Source organism: Strix uralensis, chromosome 27, assembly GCF_047716275.1.
Source record: "Strix uralensis isolate ZFMK-TIS-50842 chromosome 27, bStrUra1, whole genome shotgun sequence".
NCBI classification, from domain to species: Eukaryota; Metazoa; Chordata; class Aves; order Strigiformes; family Strigidae; genus Strix; species Strix uralensis.
The window spans coordinates 5,257,982-5,276,803 of record NC_133998.1 but is presented as its reverse complement, the minus strand read 5'-3'; the positions used below and the strand labels follow the sequence as shown (position 1 = coordinate 5,276,803).

The window sequence follows — 18,822 nt, the reverse complement described above, 5'->3', positions numbered from 1 at the left end:
CGTGGCTGCAGCAGAGGCCGGGAGCGGCTGTTTAATTTGGGGGGAATTTTACAGACACACACACCCCCCGCCCCCCCCAGCTCTGCCGTAGCGGTGGCAGGAGGGAACAACCTCCAAGGCGAGGGACGCTCGGCTGGGGGAGGCCCGGTGAGCACGGAACCGCGCCATGGTGCGCCCCCCGGCCCTGCCAGGGCTGAGAAGGGAACCTGAGGCCTACGGGCCCTACCCGGGGGGGAGGCCCGCGTCCCCCAGGCCGTGCCCGGGGGGGTTATGGCCGGGGGATGCCCGTCCGCCGCCCCCTCCCCCGGGCTCCTCCAGCGCTGGAGGGCTGCACCAAACCACCTTCCCCAGCATGCCCCGCGGCTCTCATTTGCATATCCCCGCCTTCTTTCCCCTGTCATCCAATCCAGCGCGACGGCCGGCGGGGCCTAGCCAATGGGAGCGCGCGTTGCCCACCGCCTCGCCCCAGCAACAGGCGCCGCGCGGTGGGCGGGGCCGGCGGAGAGGCGGTTGGGCGTCTCATGAATAATACATAAGGGGGCGTGGCGGCGGGCGGGAGGCCCCGGCGGCCCAGGCGCGGAGGGGGAGACGGTCCCAAGATGGCGGCGCTGCAGCCGGAGCGCGGGTACGGGCTGTCCTGCGGCCGCCTCGGCCGCGGCACCCGCGTCTCCGTCTTCCACGTCAAGCTCACGGAGAGCGCCCTGCGCGCTTTCGAGAGCTACCAGGCCTGTAAGGTAGGGGCGGCGGGCGAAGGGCGGTGGGCACGGCCCCGCGGCGGGCGAACGGTCGCCACGAGGCCCTGGCCGGAGCCCCGCGGGCGGCACCGGTGGGGTTGGCACCGGCGTCGTTGTTGGGTGAGGGGAGAGAGGGGGGGGAGGGTCTCCTCGTGGCGGCGGGGGGCTCGGTCCGGCCGCTGTGGGGTGTGTGGTGGGGGGCGGACCCCGGCGGATGACCAGGGAAATTGGGGGGGGGGGGGGCTCGGTGGGAGGCCCTCCCCGGTGAGAGCCTGAGGAGATGTGGGGGGTCCCCAGCCCCCCCCTTCGGTGTGAGTCACCGGGGAAACGGTGGGGGGGGGGGCTCTCTGTGTCCCCCTGGTAACGCCCCGGGGACACTCCGGTGTCCCGTCCCCCGCCCTGTTGGTGCTTGAGGGGCCCTTGTGGACCCCCCCGGTGGGTGACCGGGGAGGGGTCATGATCCTCCGGTAAGTGCCTGAGGGGGATCGGGAGGTGTCGGTGTATCCCCCCCGGTAACTGTTGGGGGGACCCTAATGTGGTACCCCCCCTCAATGGGGGACCCGACAGCCACCTCCCGGTAAATGCCGGGGAAGGGGGGGGGCTCTCGGTGTCCCTCCCGGTAGGTGACTGGAAGCCGCCGTCGGTCCCCGGTAAGTGGCTGGGGGAGGTGAGGGGCGTCGGTACCCCCCCCCCCAGCCCGGTGAGCATGGGAGAGGGTGCGGCCCCCCCCCCCCCACCTCGTGAATGTGACGTGGGTTTCCAGGGCCGGGGGGGGCCGGTCTCACCCCGGGGACGTGTCATGGGGGGGGTGGGGTGGGTCCACCCCCGGTGCTGGCATCCCGGATTTGGGGGGGGGGAGGTGTCCCTTCCTCCCTGCCACCCTCCCCAGCGAACCCGGTTGTGTGTGTGTCCGTCCCCCCCCCCGCCCCAGCCCGGTGCTCCGCTCCCCGGAGGGGGGCGGGGGGGTGGCTTTAGGCTGGGGCTGTATTTTGAAATTTCCAGATTGTCTTTTCCGAGATATTTCCTTGAAATGCATCCAGAGAGCTTATTAGTCATGTAAATAAAGAATAATGGCAATACTTGGCATCTGTCGTTGGGATGGACCGGAGAAGGATTAAAAGCTGTCCTTTTTATTGTCATTTTATTTTTTTTCTTTCTGCCTGTGATCCTGCGAAGAGCGTATCTGTCTCCTCACCTTGCCAGGGAGCTGGGGGAAGCTGGGAACCTAACCCGTTTGTCATTAGGAGCGTCCTGCCTGCCAGCTTCTGTAGGATAAACCATATGTTGTCACAACACTATTTTTAATTTAGGGTGTTGGTTACATCACATCACTGAATTGGGCAATTTCTGTATGAGGACGAAGGTAATTACTGTACCAGGGTTTATCAACTTATATGTTAATGAGTGTTTATCAGCATTATGAGAAGACAGTAGCAATAAGTGCCTTGGATACCTTGAGTTATTAGCTTTTTTCCTCTAAAAAAGAAAAAAAAAATCCAAAGAAATGCTTTCCTATATATTAGGAAAGGTTTTTCTTTTGGGGGAGGGAGAGTAGGAAGACTACAGGCAGCTGTGTTAAATATTTTGGGAAGCTATTCTGAGTCCGTGTCACACATGAATAGTGGTGTTTATTTTCTAAATGAAGTCTGGTCTCTAGATTGTTTGGTGGCCAATGGCCACTAATGAACTTTGCTTCCTTCTCCGCCACCCAAAAGAGAAATAGTCAAAGGCTACTGGTGATTAAATGGGCAGGAAAGGATAAGGGCAGAAGAGCTCACTTGTTTGTATAGTGAATAACGCAACAATTAGTGGGCTATTAAACACATATGCTCATTCTGCATTTGTTCTATAAACAGTTTCTCCAGCTTGTTGAACGTCTCTGCTTCCTCTGAAACGCTCGGCTATGGCGATGCCAAGAAACGACTTTATAACACACCTTCGGAGCGTGTGTTTGTCCAGTCTAGGCTCTGATTTAATTTTGGTCTGCAGTAGGTAAATGGAAAAAATTTGCTCAGGCTTCTTCTGCTCGGTTTGGTTTTAAATGTGGTATAACTGACGACAGTGTTGTGTAATATGTATAATGGCCTGGAATCCAATACTGCTGTTTGTGTTACCTGAAGTCCAACATGTGTGCAGTCTGACCTGTTTTATGCACCGGGGTAGCACGTCGGTGCGATTTCTGCGACAAGTCTCTGTCTCTTTGCCAGAACAGGCAGGGTAATGTCTTCAGTTGCTTGCTTGAGTTTGTTCTTGGTCTAATAATAATGTATTGGGATTACATAATCCAAAAATGATCACCCAGCCGGGCGAGCTGCCATTTGTTTTTAGTGTCCCTTGTGCCAGAGCAGTTGTGTTCTTGGTGTGGAGCTGCACCATGTGTGGATCAGGCAGCGGGACTGTGGAGAAACAGATATTTGTCGTCTTGAGTGTCTCCCGCTTGGGTCTCTGCTAAATTGTCTGTGTCCTGGTGAAGAAAACGGTCGTGGGTGCGCATATTGATGCCCAACTCTGTGTTTCAGCAAGCTGTTCCTCCATCATGTTCTGAGAACGTGGGGCTGCTGCTGAAGAGATCCAGATCCCAGGGCTGCCGGCTCCTTGCAGGCTATAAACGTATTTCATTCTCCAGTGGCAGAGGGGTACGCTCACCTGAAAGAAATAAGAGTCTTAAAAAACCCACCAGCTTCAGAGGGGAGACTTTAAGATGTTGCCCATCTGCTCCTTGTGAAACTTGCTGCCCCTGAAACCGCTTCCACACAGTTGTGAAACTCTTGAGCGCTGACTGCTGAGCTCCGCAGCTGAGGGCTGAGCGGTGGAAAATGTGTCCCAAGTCAATTTGTCCACTGATGAAATGGAGCCGGTCTGGTGTGTTAGCCTAAAACAACTCTTGGTTCTCCAAGGAGTGTAATTCTGTATTAGCTTGCAGTTTTCTGCGTTCCCTTTGGGTGTGTGTACGGGCTCTGTTTAGGCCTTCCCACCTCCAAAAAAACAAAAAAAACCCAAAAAAACAACAAACCAGGGCATGACTTTTCCCCATCTCTTCTGGTCTGCCTCCAGCATCCCTGCTGCCCATGTCAAGGCACAAGAGAACGCCTCATGCCCCTGCTTTGTTTTTCTCTTTCATTCTTTATCCTGGACCTCGTCCTCCACACTTGATGACGAGATGCTGTATCTCTCCTTGCCTAATCCACCTAGATACGTCTCTGTCCATGGCATTCATCCTTTGCTTTTCATGGTTTTTTTAGCAACATCATGGGAGTTTCTGGGTAAGTAGAAATCTTAACACATGATTTAAAATGGCAGACCCGAATGTCACTTGGCAGTAGGTGCCTCTCATGCTATTGTGATGTAGGTGCTGACGACATGTAAGCAGTGGTAGGGCTGTTTCTGGAGCCCTTACCTGGGAATTTCCCAACTTTCACATATTTATTTAAAAGCTCTTTGTGGCTTGAGGAGCGATACTAGTGAGCTCGTGTGATGGATCGTCTTTTGATAATGAGCGACGTGACTGCAGTTGCACACCTTTCTCTATTATCTGTAGCTTATGTGTTGGCTTAACGTAGCTCATGGAGGCCAGGCTCAACTCAGCTGCCAGCCCTGGGCCTGGCTTGCGTGGTAGCCTCGTGATTTTAGGAGGTGGTAAAGAAGGTCGTAGCATCCCTGCTTCGGTCAGTGCGTGACGCAGCAGCTGACCAGTGCCTCCTGCTCCCCTTGTACCTCTCTGCCCCTGCTACATGGAGTATTTTGAACTGAAGCCACCGGTTGATTCACTGGTGAACTTTGGCAGATGCACAAATATTTATTGGGGGCTAAGCTGAGATAACCAAAGCACATTGCCCCTGTGCTCTACTAGCTGAACTGAATTTTGGAGCTGTGGTCTGGCAGACGTGGCTTCCCAAGGCATCTTCCCCGTGCTCTCTGTGCTGCTCTTAAACCGACTGTGACAGAAGTTATTTCTCAAAGGTTGGGGTTAAATCGACCCCTTGTAGTCACCGCTTATTGAAAGAACTTATTCAGACTTTGATTTCAGAGCAGGTTGTTATAGATGCCTTCATCTTGCTGTGTTTAAAGCACGAAATACAAAATGAAGGCTCCTGCTGTCATTACAGGGTCTTTAGGGTAATGCGTATTCATGCTGACTTGGGAATTGAAAGCTGCTTGCAGGTGTCAGGAGGAGGAGAACAATCCGGCTTTCGAATCAAAATTCATTGAATTATCTTAAAGCTTTTTGCATCATTCCTCCTTTCCTGTAACCTGTTTTTTCCTGTCCTATTAATTCACTGATGCTGTAGTCCGTCAAAATTGAAGCTATTACGACATCGGGAACATGAGTCGGTGACATGACTAAATGAATCAGAGGAGGCTGGCTGGAGAGGAAGCTCATTGTACACGTAGATCTTCCTCCCAATCAGCAAAAATGGGACAGGATATGCAGAACATACTGAACTGCTAAACTCCTGCTAAATGTTCTGAATGTTGACCTGAATGTGGCACCTCCCATTTGAAGGAAGGGGACAAAGAGACATGTGCATGAGGAATGTTTTGGCCTGTGGCAGTTTCCTTTCAATTATTTAGGGTAGCTTTTTCTCTCAACCATATACCATTTGGATCTGCTCAAATTATAGATTCATCTCTATAGTTTTCAAATTGCATGGGAAAGAATTGTCTGTAATTTACATCTAAAGTGACGTACAGTTGCTATGGGATTCGGTGGCAAATTATAAACCCATTATGCTTTTTTTTTTTATACTGGTGGTAGCAGACTACAGAAGTAGGTCTAATTGGTGATGTGCCAAGGGAAAAATAGAAAGTTTGTGACAGAATCCTTATGACCGACAGTACTTTTTTTTTTTTTTCAAACGTGATCTGCTTTTTATCAGCAAATCGTACGACACCATTAACAGGAGAAGCTGTATTTGGGCGTTGATAACTTTTGCTCTCTAGCAATGCTGGGGGAAGCAACCTTGAAGATTAACCCCTTAGATTATTTTTATGAGGCTAGGTTATTTTTTTAAGATATGCAAGTGGAGTGTTTTGGCACTCGTATCAATGGCTCTAGCAGCTGGATCCTGGCGATTGTATTCATTACCCAGCAAGACTAAACCCTTGCTCCTTTTCAGCATATTCTACACTTGGTTTCTTATTCCACTTAAACAGCGGTAAAGGGAGAAAGGAAAGCTATTACAAATTTTTTTTGTCACTTCTGTCAAGCATATCTGATCAAACACGGCGTGCAGGCGAGTTTCTTCAGAGCGATCTACCTGCCAGCGACCTCTTGCCTGGCCAGCGTGTGCTGCAGCAGGTCCTGCCTCGAGTGGCTTCTGCGCTCGCCGGGAGCCAGTCAACTCGCAGAGCCTGGAGTCTACGGGTGATCCTCCAGCATCAGGGTTTTTTTTTTTTCTGAACTCATCTGAAGTGCTCTGTCCTGTTTAGTTAGTTTTTGTCATAGTGCTGCTTGGCAGAGGGCTGGTGACTGTTGAAATAGTTTACTTGCATAGTGCCGACTGTTGGGATAGCAGAAGAGTCTTTGTGACTGGTGAGGGAGGGCAAGTTTTGTGTGAGAAAGCGTTTGAGGTCTCGTTAGTAAACGAATGTACTATCTCCGAAACAAGCTGCGCATTTCAAACAATTTAAACTCGGTTCTGCCTGTAACTTGTAAGCGTAAACTTATGAAGCGTCTCCAAATCCCTGGTGTTTGTGCATGTTGAAAAATGGGAAGGGACAGACTGCATGCGTCACTCTCGTACTAATTTGTGCCAGCTAATCCATGGGAGAAGAATACATTTTGGCTGACTTAGTGGTTTTGCTGCTAATGCACAAGAGAATGCATTTGAATGGATGGAGTGGCTGCACGGGTTTAGGTAGACTTTGAAGAGATACCATATGTCTGGGATCCTGTACCCGATACCCTAATTTGTGAACACGGTCCTGTAATGTACTGGCTTTATTTGGGTTTTGGGGAATGAGAGGAGAAGTTGAGGGGGGGAAGTGGTCATCAGCCCGGCGTCATAAAAGTCAGGAAGTTTGAGATCAAGTTACCTCTGAATAATTAAGGTTAATGCTGGTTCTGGAGGAACCATTATCTGGAGTGAACTTAATGAAGAAAAAGCCTGATAATCTGAACTATGCTAAGATTTCATACAGGGTGGATACAGAGGAGACATCACCAAAACTAGGCTTCTACATTCAACATGCCTTAGCTTGACCTAGATGCATTATCCAGGAAAGGAGCTTGGATTTGCTGATAAGAAGAGTTTTCTATAGTAGCTCATGTGTTGCTTAGAAACATCCCATGTACATAAGGCAACTTCTGCACACCATGGTAACCTAGTATTGCCTGTTGACTGGGTTTTTTTTGTGAGGATTTTTCCCCAAGAATTTTTATAATAAAGAGCATGAAAAACCCCTCAGTAGTTGGTTTGCAGAGCGGTGGTGTGTATCACTGCGCTGGGAAAGCAGACTTCCAAAATCCAATCCTTTTTGCATTGCTCCAGCGAAAAGGCAGTCTAGAAAAAACACTGCTCCGTGCACTTGGTCTCTCCTTTCTTTATATTGGACTAGTGCCTTTTTTAATTTAAAGAAACCAGCATTTGTTTAACTCAAAAAGAGGTCACTGCTTGTGAGCATGACTTTAGTTAGCTGCCCACCTCCACCCACCTGGAGTCTTCCCTGATCTGGTACAGTCCGATTGCAGTTAACCCTCTGCTCTCCCTCTGTGCAGCAGAACTTTTCTTGGCTTTTGTTATGCAGGAGAGAATACTTTAGCCCAAGGCATTCATGGAAAACCAAGATGCTTTACTTCAGCGTCTCTTCAGGCCAGCTGCCATCACCAGTTACTCTTTCTTCTTACGTGCAGAACCTGCAACCATCCAGGGAGGCTCTGGGCATGGTTCTGGGGCATACTGCTCTGCAGGAAAGCAGGTCATCGCGGGGAGAAGGCTGGAGCCAGCGTCTTGAAAGATGATCTGTGTGCAGCACTGCGAGCAAAGGCTTGAGTTGTGCTGCTGACTTTGGCCCCTGTTCCGGATCACGCCGTTGGGTTTAATGGTAGACGCAGACTTTTAAGTTGGTGTCTGCACGTGATGGTGGTTAACAAGTACTGTGAAACTTCCTAAAAACAGCTAGTCGCCTAAACCTTTATAGTATTTAGATTTCATCAGTACAAACATCCTCTTGACTACTTGGCTCAAATATTTTGAGACCTGTGTAGTTTAGCTGATAGGCCATGCTTTGATAAGAGCAGCCACCTGACACCCGTGGTGGTTTCGTTCATACAGGGTCAGTGCTGTGAGGATGGTTCAAGCTAATTGTCGTTATTTAGCAAGAGCAGATGTGTTACTTAAAAGCCTAGCAAAAAGCCCAGCAGGACAGAAGAAATGCTAGCTCAATCCCTATCACTATGCCCCAAGGATCCGTATTTTCTACAACCGAGGTGGAAGACGCTAATTTAATCTTTCTTCTATATTCTTACCCACTGAGGGCCTGTTCTGTGACGGGCTGCAATCAATACATTATGTGCCAGTTGTGGTTATTTGAATCATATTTCCACATTTCAGTGTCTAGACTTTATGTTTGTATGAGTTTTGTTGTACCTTTCCAGCTCCGGCGCTGATTTCAGTTGTTTTTGGCTCCTGGTTCCTATGAGAAAATCAAATGGGCTGTGTTTCTGTCTTTCCCAGTCCCCCAAAAAAGAAGGGAACAAGGGAATTGGCAGAACTCAGTTTTTTAAGCTCCTCTGCCACCATTTTTCTCTCTTCTGAGAGAATGTGTGTGTGTATGAGCTGGATTGTGCCATTTGGTGACTAGCAAACAAAACCAAAGACAAACCACTGATGGCTGGAGGCAAATCTCTCCCTGGTTCTTGCACTGAGAAAAATCTGTGAATAAAGGTGTGATCTTGGTACAGGCAATCAAGGCTAGAAAAAGTCAATCCTCACGCATTTTTACAAATAAAAAACCTTGATAATCTACAAAGTAAGAGCATTTGTTGAGAGTGAAGCAGCCTTTTAACTGACTGCAACTACTGGGCTTCATTTTTAGCCAGCAGCTTTCTTGCTCTTGCAGATATTCAGGACTGTGGATGTGTCTGTATTCACATTCAGTGAACAGGAGGCTTGGTCTGTGCTGGGTGAGTCTTCGAGTTTCTCTGTGATGCTCAGAGAAGTTGATAATGGCACAGACCTAGATTACATGAACCTTCCTGTGGCCAGAAGGTAGGACAAGCTTCAGTAACTTTAACAGCAACTGCCAGAGGAAGTACTGACTTGTGCAGAAAATAGTGTGTCAACCTGAGCTGAGACTCTATTCATTTGGTTCTGAAAACAAAGCTGGTATATAGTAAAGTGTATTATGGATAAATCGGTGAAAGGAAATAATGTTCCCAACTCATAATTAACTTGTAAAGCTTGCTGGCATGAAATTTAAAAGGCTTAAGTGCATCTGAATAGGAAGAAAAATTGGTCATATGGTATGTAAAGAATAAAGGCTGTGGTAACAACTTCTCCACGCATCTCTGCGTATCGGCTCTGGGGCTCCCATCTCTCCCCTGGTGTTTGAGGTGATCCAGTTTGTTGCCAAAGCCGTGGCTTTACCTCTTCCAGGGAGCTGAGCTCCGTGCAAATGTCAGTGTAAATTCTTCCATTCCTTTCAGATCCAGGATTCAGTGGATTCTTTTCAGAGCCCAGGATGGGCGGAGTAGCAAGGAAGCAAATTTTTCCACCCTGCCTGAGCTTGGGCAAGCGGAAATTGTGCCTTGGAAGCCATATAAGGCAAGTCAGTCGGCTCTTGCTGGGCTCACCTTTCCACTGGCAGGCTGGAGAAGGGAGCAGCCCTTGCTCACAGGGAGAGCCTAAGGTCTGCTGGTCCTTTGAAGTTGTTCCCTGTGTGTCTGACACTCGCCGGAGGTGTGGTGTGGCAGGCCCGATTAGGTCGCAGCAACTCATTAACTCCCTGACTTGTGGGCCTTTAGCACGCTGTCCCAAAACGAAGGCGTAAACTCATGATTCAGAATGAAACTGCTATAAAATGACTGGAGCTGGGACGAAGTTTATGCAGGTCAGAGTGGAGCAGTCTTCTGTCACAGGGTTTCTTCATTTCCTTCAGCAGCTTCTGATGAGGGTGCTGCTGCTGACAGACTGGGCCAAGCAGGACTTTGCTCTGAAACGGTAGTTCCTATGTCATTAAAATAGATTTTTGAAAGTACTGATGGCACCTGTTCGTGCTTGCAGGGGTGTTCAGCCGTCAGAGCCAGTGAAGCCTGAATCGTGACCTCTGCTGCTTCTCACAGAATTAAGAACAACTTCTGCTCCTGTAAATAGTCTCTTAAGTAGTGCGTAGGAGCTCTGCTGACCGGTTTCATTTGAAAAGTGCTTTCAGTGACACCTGTGACAGCGACCTCGCTCGCTGTTTCCCCTCTGCCAGCTTGCCAGGGCAGCCGTGTTTTGATGGGAGCGTGGTGGTCCTGTCCACCCGCTTCCTTCTCTCCCAACAGGTATTGAATAATAAAAAGAACCTTTAGTTGCCTGTGTACTTAGGTGTTCTTCATGGTCAGGATTTTTTGGTAGGGAAGTTGCTGGTACGTCTCACAGCAGGAGAAGCAAACAGGAGAGCTGAAATGCTTCCTGCCTTCGTGGGGTCCACGTTCCCTCACACCACTGAGGAGCTGAGGGTTGAGAGCTCCTGGGTCTGATGCACCTCAGAGATGATCTGACCCGTGTAATGGATGGCTACCGATCCCCATCTTTATTCCAGAAATAAAGTGTGGTTTTCTAAAGGAGAACGAAGCAACCAAGCAAGTGTATTGTAATAAACCAGTTCTCCCAGCCTGGAGTCTAAGAGCAGACCCATGCTGAGGGAGAGTCCTGAAACACCCAGCTTCGCTAAGGAAGCGGCTTTTCGTTTAATCTTTAGAAATGTAGAAATGGGAAAGGGAGGGCAGTAATGGATAGAAGATAAAGTAAAACACAATCGACCTTTATGAACGTAAATAGGTATCTTGGATCTGTTTGAAATATGCACTTTAGTTGATGTGGAACGTACTGGTGATTAAAACCTATTGCAAATGTTTTTCTAGAGGTGCGATTCTGGAATCGTTTATGAATTAAGGACTTTGTTCTTAATGCATTAAAATGCTACAGTAGTGATCACTGCATTAAAATCTAAACCACTTTCTTTTTGGGTTTCTTAATTTAAGGAAAAAAATAGATTTATTACCTAGAAGGCTTGATATTGTAGTGTCAGGCATGTTTCCATGACCTTCCTACTGAGTCTCTGCAGTGATTTGCACCGGAGATGATCTGATGTAGGTGTCCCCTGCATCTCGCTACAAGTTTTACCTCTCTCATACAATTAAAGCTATTTAACTCAATATAAAGGCCTTTTACTTGTCATTAAGACTAAATTTATGGACTCTGACAGCAGGAAGAAACGCACTTTTATTCTAACCTCAGATGGGCTCAGTTAAACCGTTTCAGCTAACTAAACTTGCACGGATTGTTATATTTAGACCAAAAATTTTGGTCAGACAATTAAGTGCCGGCTCAGTGGCCATACCGCTTCTTTTGCATGTATGAGCTGCCTCGACTCACTGTGTCAGGCAAGAGAGATTCTCTGTCTTAATATATGAAATCTCTCAGAGCTTTGGGCCTTGGACCCAGGGAGTCCTTTTGCAGCTCTGTGGTCAATCTCTATTTAGTCAGCGGAGGTGGTATGTTTTTACTGTTCTTATCTGAAAATTTTTCATGTTCATTTTTGGAATTTGTTGTAACCTGAACTTTCACAGGTGTCCTTGCGGGGAGCAAAGAAACATCTGACTTTTTTGGGGGGAGGTAGATTTTTGCCAGTTTAGAAGAGTGTGTTCTTTCTTTTACTGTTTGTCGCTTTATTTTTGGAGCAGGTTTGTTACCAACCAGCCTGGCAGTGCAAATAAAGACGTAGTTGAAACAGTGTGGGTTCTGTGTTTCTTGCTGAAGGAAAGGGAGTACCGCCTTAACTCGGTAGTGGCTTCTTCAGGCAGCTGCCTTCACTTTTCTGTCGGAGAAAGCAAGCACCCCTGGAAGATGGTGTTTGTGAGGAAGCTGTTAGCAGTGCCGTGTTAGCAGAGGGTATGTAGCATGATGAGGTTATAACATGGTAGAAAATCTAGTGGGGCTGTCTTGCTCAGTGCTTTCAGCTGGAGTTTTTGTGGGCAGCTTCCCTTGGTGATGGAAAAAACCTGGTGTTTGTGATTATCGCTAACTGCCCCATGAAGGTGGTAGGAAATTTCAGTGACGCCCGTGTTGAATCTTGAGTTTCTGATGGGTTGTGTACCCAGAGTCCCGTTCAGCGTTGGAGCACCTCTGAAAGCCAAAAGAAGCCTTGTCTGAGCATCTTGCTTTTAGCTTTTGGGGTTGATCAGGTTTGTGGGGTGTTGGTGGTTGGATTTCTCTGGGATTCCTTTAGGATCCAGGCTCTGCTGGCTTTGGTTTATCGTAGCCTCTTTCAGCAGGGCTGGCTCTGACTCTGTGAGGAAGGTCTGAAGATCGTGTTAAATAGAACTTTGGCAGACTTGTAATTACGCTTCCCTTTAAGTGTCAATAGGATATCGTTGGGCACAAGGAGAAGACTGGTCCAGGCTTGTTTTCCTAGGCTCAGCAGTGTGTGTGTTAGGTGAGATTTGTTCTGGGATGGTTGAACGAGTTCGTCAATCTGATCTCTAAATTGCCTTTCTATATTTTTCTCTTGCAAGAAAAGTAGTAAAGCTGTGTGGAAGATAAGGATCATACTGATGTTTCAGCAGCTCGTTTAAGCCATCTTATGAGCACATAGGCAAGTGAATCAGCCCTGGTGTCTTAATACGTCCTAAAATAGACTTTCGTAAGCAAATTTGGTGGGTTAGAACTGTATTTTCATTAAAAGATTGCAGTGGAGAAAACACTCTTTAAAATTCAGCCTTAGGGTTGTGTTGTTCATTAACTGATAGTCATTCCTGTTTACCTTGTGTGATAAGTACAACGTTAAGAATGGCTAACAGTGCTGATGCCGTCACAGCTGCCCTTCAGAGAGAATTGCTCTCTTTTTTTTTTTTTATGGCTTGATTTACTGACAGGTGGGTTTTTGAACTAAAATAAATGTAAACAGCCAGAACGTACCTCTCCTAATCATGGAAACGGACTTTTTTTTCTGTTCTTAGCAGCTTGGTAACGCTGTTCTCGGTACAAAGGTCGTTTAAAAATCTGACATGTCAGGCCAGCAACATACTGCTTCTTAATGAGGCTTAAAACCATTGTGTAGCTGCCTGGTGGAAATATATTTGACTCTGGAGCAGCAAAATAGAGGAGCAGGAGGGAGACGTGTGAACAGTTTATAGGGATGGGATCAGTTTTGCTGCACCACCCCCCTGTATCTCTGGGTAGCCCTGGGTACCCGAGTACTTGCAGTTCACTTGCGTAATGGGGTTTTAATTTTTCTCTTGTTATGTAAATGAGCACAGGTGTTTGACAGCGCATTCGGGTTTTCAGAAGAAAAGCAACTGAAATATCTTCCAAAATACACGCACGCTGTTTGAAAATGATTTCTCCCCGTGTTTCAGAACTTGAGGTTACCTCCTCCTAGCCTCGGCTCCTCGCTGCCCCGTAGCCACCGTTCAGCAAGGCGGCGAGGAGCTCCTCCGACGCCTGTTACTTCATCGCTGTCTTGCTTAAACCCTCCTGTCCCTCCTCCCCAGCATGTCACTTGACATTGAACTAAAGCTCTTGAACCTTCAGTTCCTTGTTCTCTGTGAAGCTTCGTTGGTAGTTTGAATGTCTGAGGGCTTTTGCTCTAATCCTGTTCCCCAGCACTTCAAGCTCCAGTACTGGAATTTCAGCACCCTCAGCCTCGCCTCAGTCTTTTCGGCTCTTTGACTGTTCTCCAGTTAAAACTAGGTCAGATACAACTGTCAGCTTCTGATATTTCACTATTCCTGTTTTATACGTTGTAACCCCGTGTTGCTGTGTTAAATCGCTTGCTTTCATTTTAACATATGAAATGTCTCATCTTGCTCTGCATGAGCAGCCTGACATAGTAGAGCTGGTAAAACTGCTCAAAATAACATCTTGGCTGTAGAAGCAACGTTACCTTGATTGTGTCTGAAAAGGTGAATTACCTGTTTGTTACATGTGATGCCCAAGATGCCAAACTGACAGATTTTTTCCACAAGCTCTTTCTAACTGTACATTTGCTGGCAGTTTGTGTACAGCCAGTTTTCTAGCTGTAATTAACCAGCTTCTCTTTCTATCTGAGTGGCTTTTTAACCTGATAGGTGAAAGAAAAATAGTTTTTTTTTTAAAAAAAAAAAGCAAACCCGCAGATTGGTGAGGAACACAGTAAAGTGGGTATGTTGGAAGTAATTTAAAATATTTATTTTTAACTGAGAGTTCTAGCTGACTGTACCCATTCAGCATTTTTATAAGACTGTTATTGGAATGGTGCTTGAAGTCTGAGCCGGAGTGTCTCAGCATTCAGTGAAATCCACCTGGTGTAATTTAAGAGTATCCTTACTCCTTTCTTTTAGACAGACTTCGAGCTAGCTAGCACTACTGGAATACTTAGGCATTCTTGCATAAATGGTATTTAAATGAATTCTTACTTTTCAGTATAGCTTAAAGGTTGTTATTTTAAACTTCTGCCTGAGCTGTCATCTCTCAAAAGTTTTCCAGAAGGGCAAGTTGTTGTATTAAGCTGTTCTTAATACACTGAATTTTCTACTTTCGTGCGTCTCCTGCTGCTCTGTGAACCTCTTGTAGGATCTAAGGATCGCTGGGCTGGAAACCCTTGGTTTTGGAGGTACCAGTGCAAGCCAGCTCTTGCTTACAGACCTGAATGGTCTCCAGTAAATGCCGCATGAAGCAGCGGTGTCTCCGTATCCCGCCTGGGAAATATTAGCTGTGTTTCACAGATGTGTCTCACCAACCCAGAGGTGAAATGCTTTATGTAAGGTCACGGAAGGAAAGCTTCTGATGGAGGGCAAATGGAGCAAGTCTCAACTCTAAATCTGGTTCTGTAGTCGCTTTACATCACTTCCACAGTGTAGCCTTCAGCCTCGGATGGAGGAGCTTGGGTGTTCTAATCAGTTATGGGAACTTTGTGATGAGGATGAGGGGGAGTTGTTTAAGATATTCTATCATGACACACTTTTCTATATTAATTTTGGAAACGTTTTCTTCTGATAGTTGGGGATTTTACAATGCAAAAGCTAAAACCGAAATATTTGTCATACATCTACTTGCTACAGCTGGTTATGGAAAAGCTTTATTTTTAACCATTTAACTACTCTCAGCTCTAAGCATGAGAGTGACTTTCATCCTTGTCTTGGGTCTGACCAACACAGTGGGGACGTGTTGCTTTATAGTTATTAAAGGTAAAGACCAGTCAGATAAAGAATTGTCCGTAAGCAGCTTTTGTAGGGTAGCAGTTCGGAAGAAAACATTAACTCCTGTCTTGGGCTAAGAATGATGAGTTTATGGCGTTTTGGAAGATGCTTGGCTGGAAAAACCTTTGTCTTATATTAATGTAGCAATGTGAGAATCAAAGGTGAGTTGCTCCAGTTCCCTCTGCAGTGGTACAAGACCTTTCCGACTTCAGTTGCTGACCCACACAGCAGTTCACGAGAGGAGCTTGGCAGAATAACACGTGAAGTTTGAAATAAGAGGAGCATTTAAACAGAGTGTAGCTGGCCAGAAGAGCAGGTGAGTATTCGTGGTGGATGTTGGGCTCCGAGCAGCAGGAACAGGGAAGTTTCATCCCACAGAACTGGGGGTGTCTGAATGGCCAGCCTGCTGCCGCTGCCAGGCGGGTACATATTGTCTGACTTCTGCTTCCCATTCCCCACGGAGGGGAAACAAATTTCGGTCTTCCTTATATTTAATAGTTCATTCTAAATCTTTTCACTGAAGCTTCTTGCAATCATCATTTTTCAGTTGTGTCCACATTTCAAGTTTGAGCCCATTGAGGGTGGGAAGGGTCAGGAATAGAAATGCTGGGTAGTCGCCGTGATCCTTTTTGGGAAATCAGACCAAAAATGCCTCCATCTTCACATTTCACAGACCTGATTTCGTTGTCAAAACAGACCGAAAGCTTGTATTGCTTCAGAAAGGCTAATCGGTGAAAAGTACTATTTTTAAGATAGATGGTGGTGAGCCAAGTGATTTCCATGATTGCAATTGTTTTCCTGTGCATTTTCACAAGTTTTTTTGGTTTCCTTTGAGAGGTGGCCGCATCTCCAGCATCTAGTAAATGGTTAGCAAACCTCCTTCTTCTTTCAGGGGAAGCACAGAAGCCTTCATTCAAGGTATCTTGTACTGGAGGAATGTCTTTTAAAATATTAATCTGAGAAAATCTAAAACCCCTTAATGATTCTTGGCTCATGAAACTGTTTAAATAAAGCCTTTAGGGAAAACCAGAACTGCTGTTCACCTTTAGCAGAGTTGGGAATTTTGGATGATTCGGTTTCCTTCTGCCAGATTTTTTTCTCAGTCCTTTCCCAATTTAACAAGATCATCTGATAGCTACAATAAAATTCTGCTGTAAAAACAAGCAGTGTTGCATGCAAGCGATGATTACCCAGGGAATTTTGAGCATGGATGTCTTAATGGGATTCTTGCCAGACTAAGGTCTCTAAATCGTCTTGTAATGCAAATGTGTACAGTTGCTGAAGCCATGCTGCTGAACTTAAGAGATTATTTAATAATTATTACACTTATTAGTATTTCCACTGTATGTAGGCAGAACAGGAAATTTCTTTGTGGAATAGTGTTTCATGTTGAAAACTGTTTCAAAGCAAATCCACGTGTTCAAAAAACAAATCTAAGAGGGTTTGCTTTCCTTTGCCTGCACTTTAGAAATACCAATATTTACCTTCCTTTTTTCTACCCTATCTTTACCTTACAGTGTGGCGGTTGTGTCTGCTGACAGACTTAGCCGTGCTGAAAGATATGCAGTACTGCCCTGTAAGAAAGGAATAGATCAGGCCATGTGAGCAAACTTAAATTCCGGCTTAATATTTTTTTATTGAAAACATTTTTTTTCCTCCCGTACAAGCAAGTAACTGTAGGGTTGCTGTTCTTAAAAAGGAGTGGGCTTTGGGATGTGTTAATTTAACATAAAACGACTTTTTCCCCAAACTCCGTTCGGTTGCTTATGAGTAACGAAACAATGGAACTTATTTCAGGGTTTGTACTTAAATTTTTGCGATAAATTTGCCAGCACAGCATTATCTTTGTACGAGTGCTTTGGGAAATGTTGTTTCAACTTGTTTTAGGCTTTCCTGGTTTTACCTTCTATTGCTTTTAGTCTGAGTTACAGAAGAAAAATCCCTTCAGGAAAAAGGGTAATAAAAATAACCATTTGTGCAGAATTCTGCTGATTTCTAGTGTGCTTGTGGAAAAGGGGAAGGGATACTTGGACCTCTCTCTTGGGGATTGGGTTGGGGAGAACGGGATGAGACCCTGAGAGAAGGCAAGGGCATTTAAATGAATGGACAGTTTTGATTAAAGAATGCAATGCTGACTAATAAAATAAAAATAGCTTTGAGGGCTACTGGTTCTTGGTTTCAGTGAGGGTCTGGAACACCCTTTTGTAATGAGTAATGGATGCAGAAAATCCAGTAACACAAAATGAAACTTCCTTTTCGGAGAGACACAGTAATGGTGTCAAAATTAATGGGGTTTTTACTTGGAGTGATGGAGACCTCCTGGGTTATTCCACTAAAAAACGGGCATGATGTTTTGTGATTTGATAACTCTTTCATTACAGACATTTTTAATTCATTACCAGGCTGCTCTGAACAGTTGTACTAGACACTGAAATCTGCATGGGGATGTGAAGGTTCTTTTTTTCCCCAAAAAAGACTTTCCTTTGGAAATCGTGGGAGGTTGGCCGTTGGTCCTCTGACAGTAAAACCTCCCTAAGTAGCCCCGTCTTGTTAATAGTGAAATTGGTGGGAGTTTGTGATGATTAAACTGCAGATAATCATCCTTTAAGCTCTTGTGGCAGGCTGGTGTCAGGCATAAAGAGTTGAGACGTTATGATTATTGCTTCTCTTGCTAGACTTAATGAGTAGGTCTCCCTTAACGCCCCAGAAAAGCAAAGATGAAAAAACACAAAATAAAAAAAGGAGTGCTGTACCGTTGGGAAATGTGCCTGTAGTCTCTGAACTTGGATTCCCAAATGAGGCTGACTTCTGCATCAGTGCTGAAGATGCGTAGCTGTGTCTGAGTTAATGGGGAGCTAGGAGCCCTTGGTGCTACAAAACCATCTTTGATCTTTTCCTGTTTCTTACAATATCCGTTCCCTTTGACCTCAGACTACAAGTCACCTCCTATTTTGGTGTGGAACTGCACTGCTTTGCCCAGCTGCGGACGTGTGATACTGATCCCATCGAGCAGCGGTGCTGGATGTCTTGGAAGCAGCAGCGCTGGCGTGCGGTGACCGACTGGCCATTCTCAAAGCAAGCGGTGTTCAGAAGTGGTGTGGCTTTTAAAATGAACTCGGCTATGCCTGTGTTTGTCCGTGGGGCTTATTCTCCTCTTACAGTGTCTCTCTGCAGTAACCTGTCCCCCGACAGGTGAGCCCTTCTCTGGAGACAGGGAGGTTGAACTCTTCAGTGTCCTCTGGAAGTCCCAGGGCCTGGTGTCTGCAAAAACAAAGCTTGCGTTGTCTTTGGAGACAGACCACTGCATCCTTGCAGCATCTCTTGCAGCCATTTCAGATGGTGTATTTGTTCGTATTTATTGCAGAACAGTTCTGTGTTCATCTCGGTGCTCTTGAAAAATTGTTACTCGGTTCCTGTATTTGCATTGCTGTAGAAATTTAGGAATAGGGTTTGCGAGGAGACATTTGGTGATTCCTGCTCTTGGGAAGGAAACGGTCCGATAGACGTGCTGGTCTGTTTGCTGCAGCCAGGTCTCTGTACAGCCAAACAACGTCACCAGCTTCACCGTGATCAGAGTGAACTCGATACCAAGTGACAATACTTTAATTATTTCTCTAAGGAATTGAGCCTCCTTTTAATTTTCTTCCTGAAAGACGTTGCTTAAACTGCATATATGTGTAGCTTTTCTTTCTAGTGGAAAAC

The 18,822-nt window shown here is 46.3% G+C and overlaps 1 protein-coding gene across 2 annotated transcripts in view; it reads left to right on the top strand.

Annotated features, from left to right (window-relative positions):
* Nucleotides 1-567: 567 nt before the first annotated feature.
* ELL (elongation factor for RNA polymerase II) overlaps nucleotides 568-18,822 on the top strand; it is a 55,993-nt gene continuing 37,738 nt past the window's right edge. For both annotated transcript variants that reach the window (XR_012626568.1, XM_074851782.1), the window contains exon 1: nucleotides 568-734. Coding sequence is in view for 1 of the 2 variants with exons in the window: in XM_074851782.1 (XP_074707883.1) it covers nucleotides 600-734 (135 nt within the window). In the remaining variant the exon portion in view is untranslated. The remainder of the gene's footprint in view (nucleotides 735-18,822) is intronic.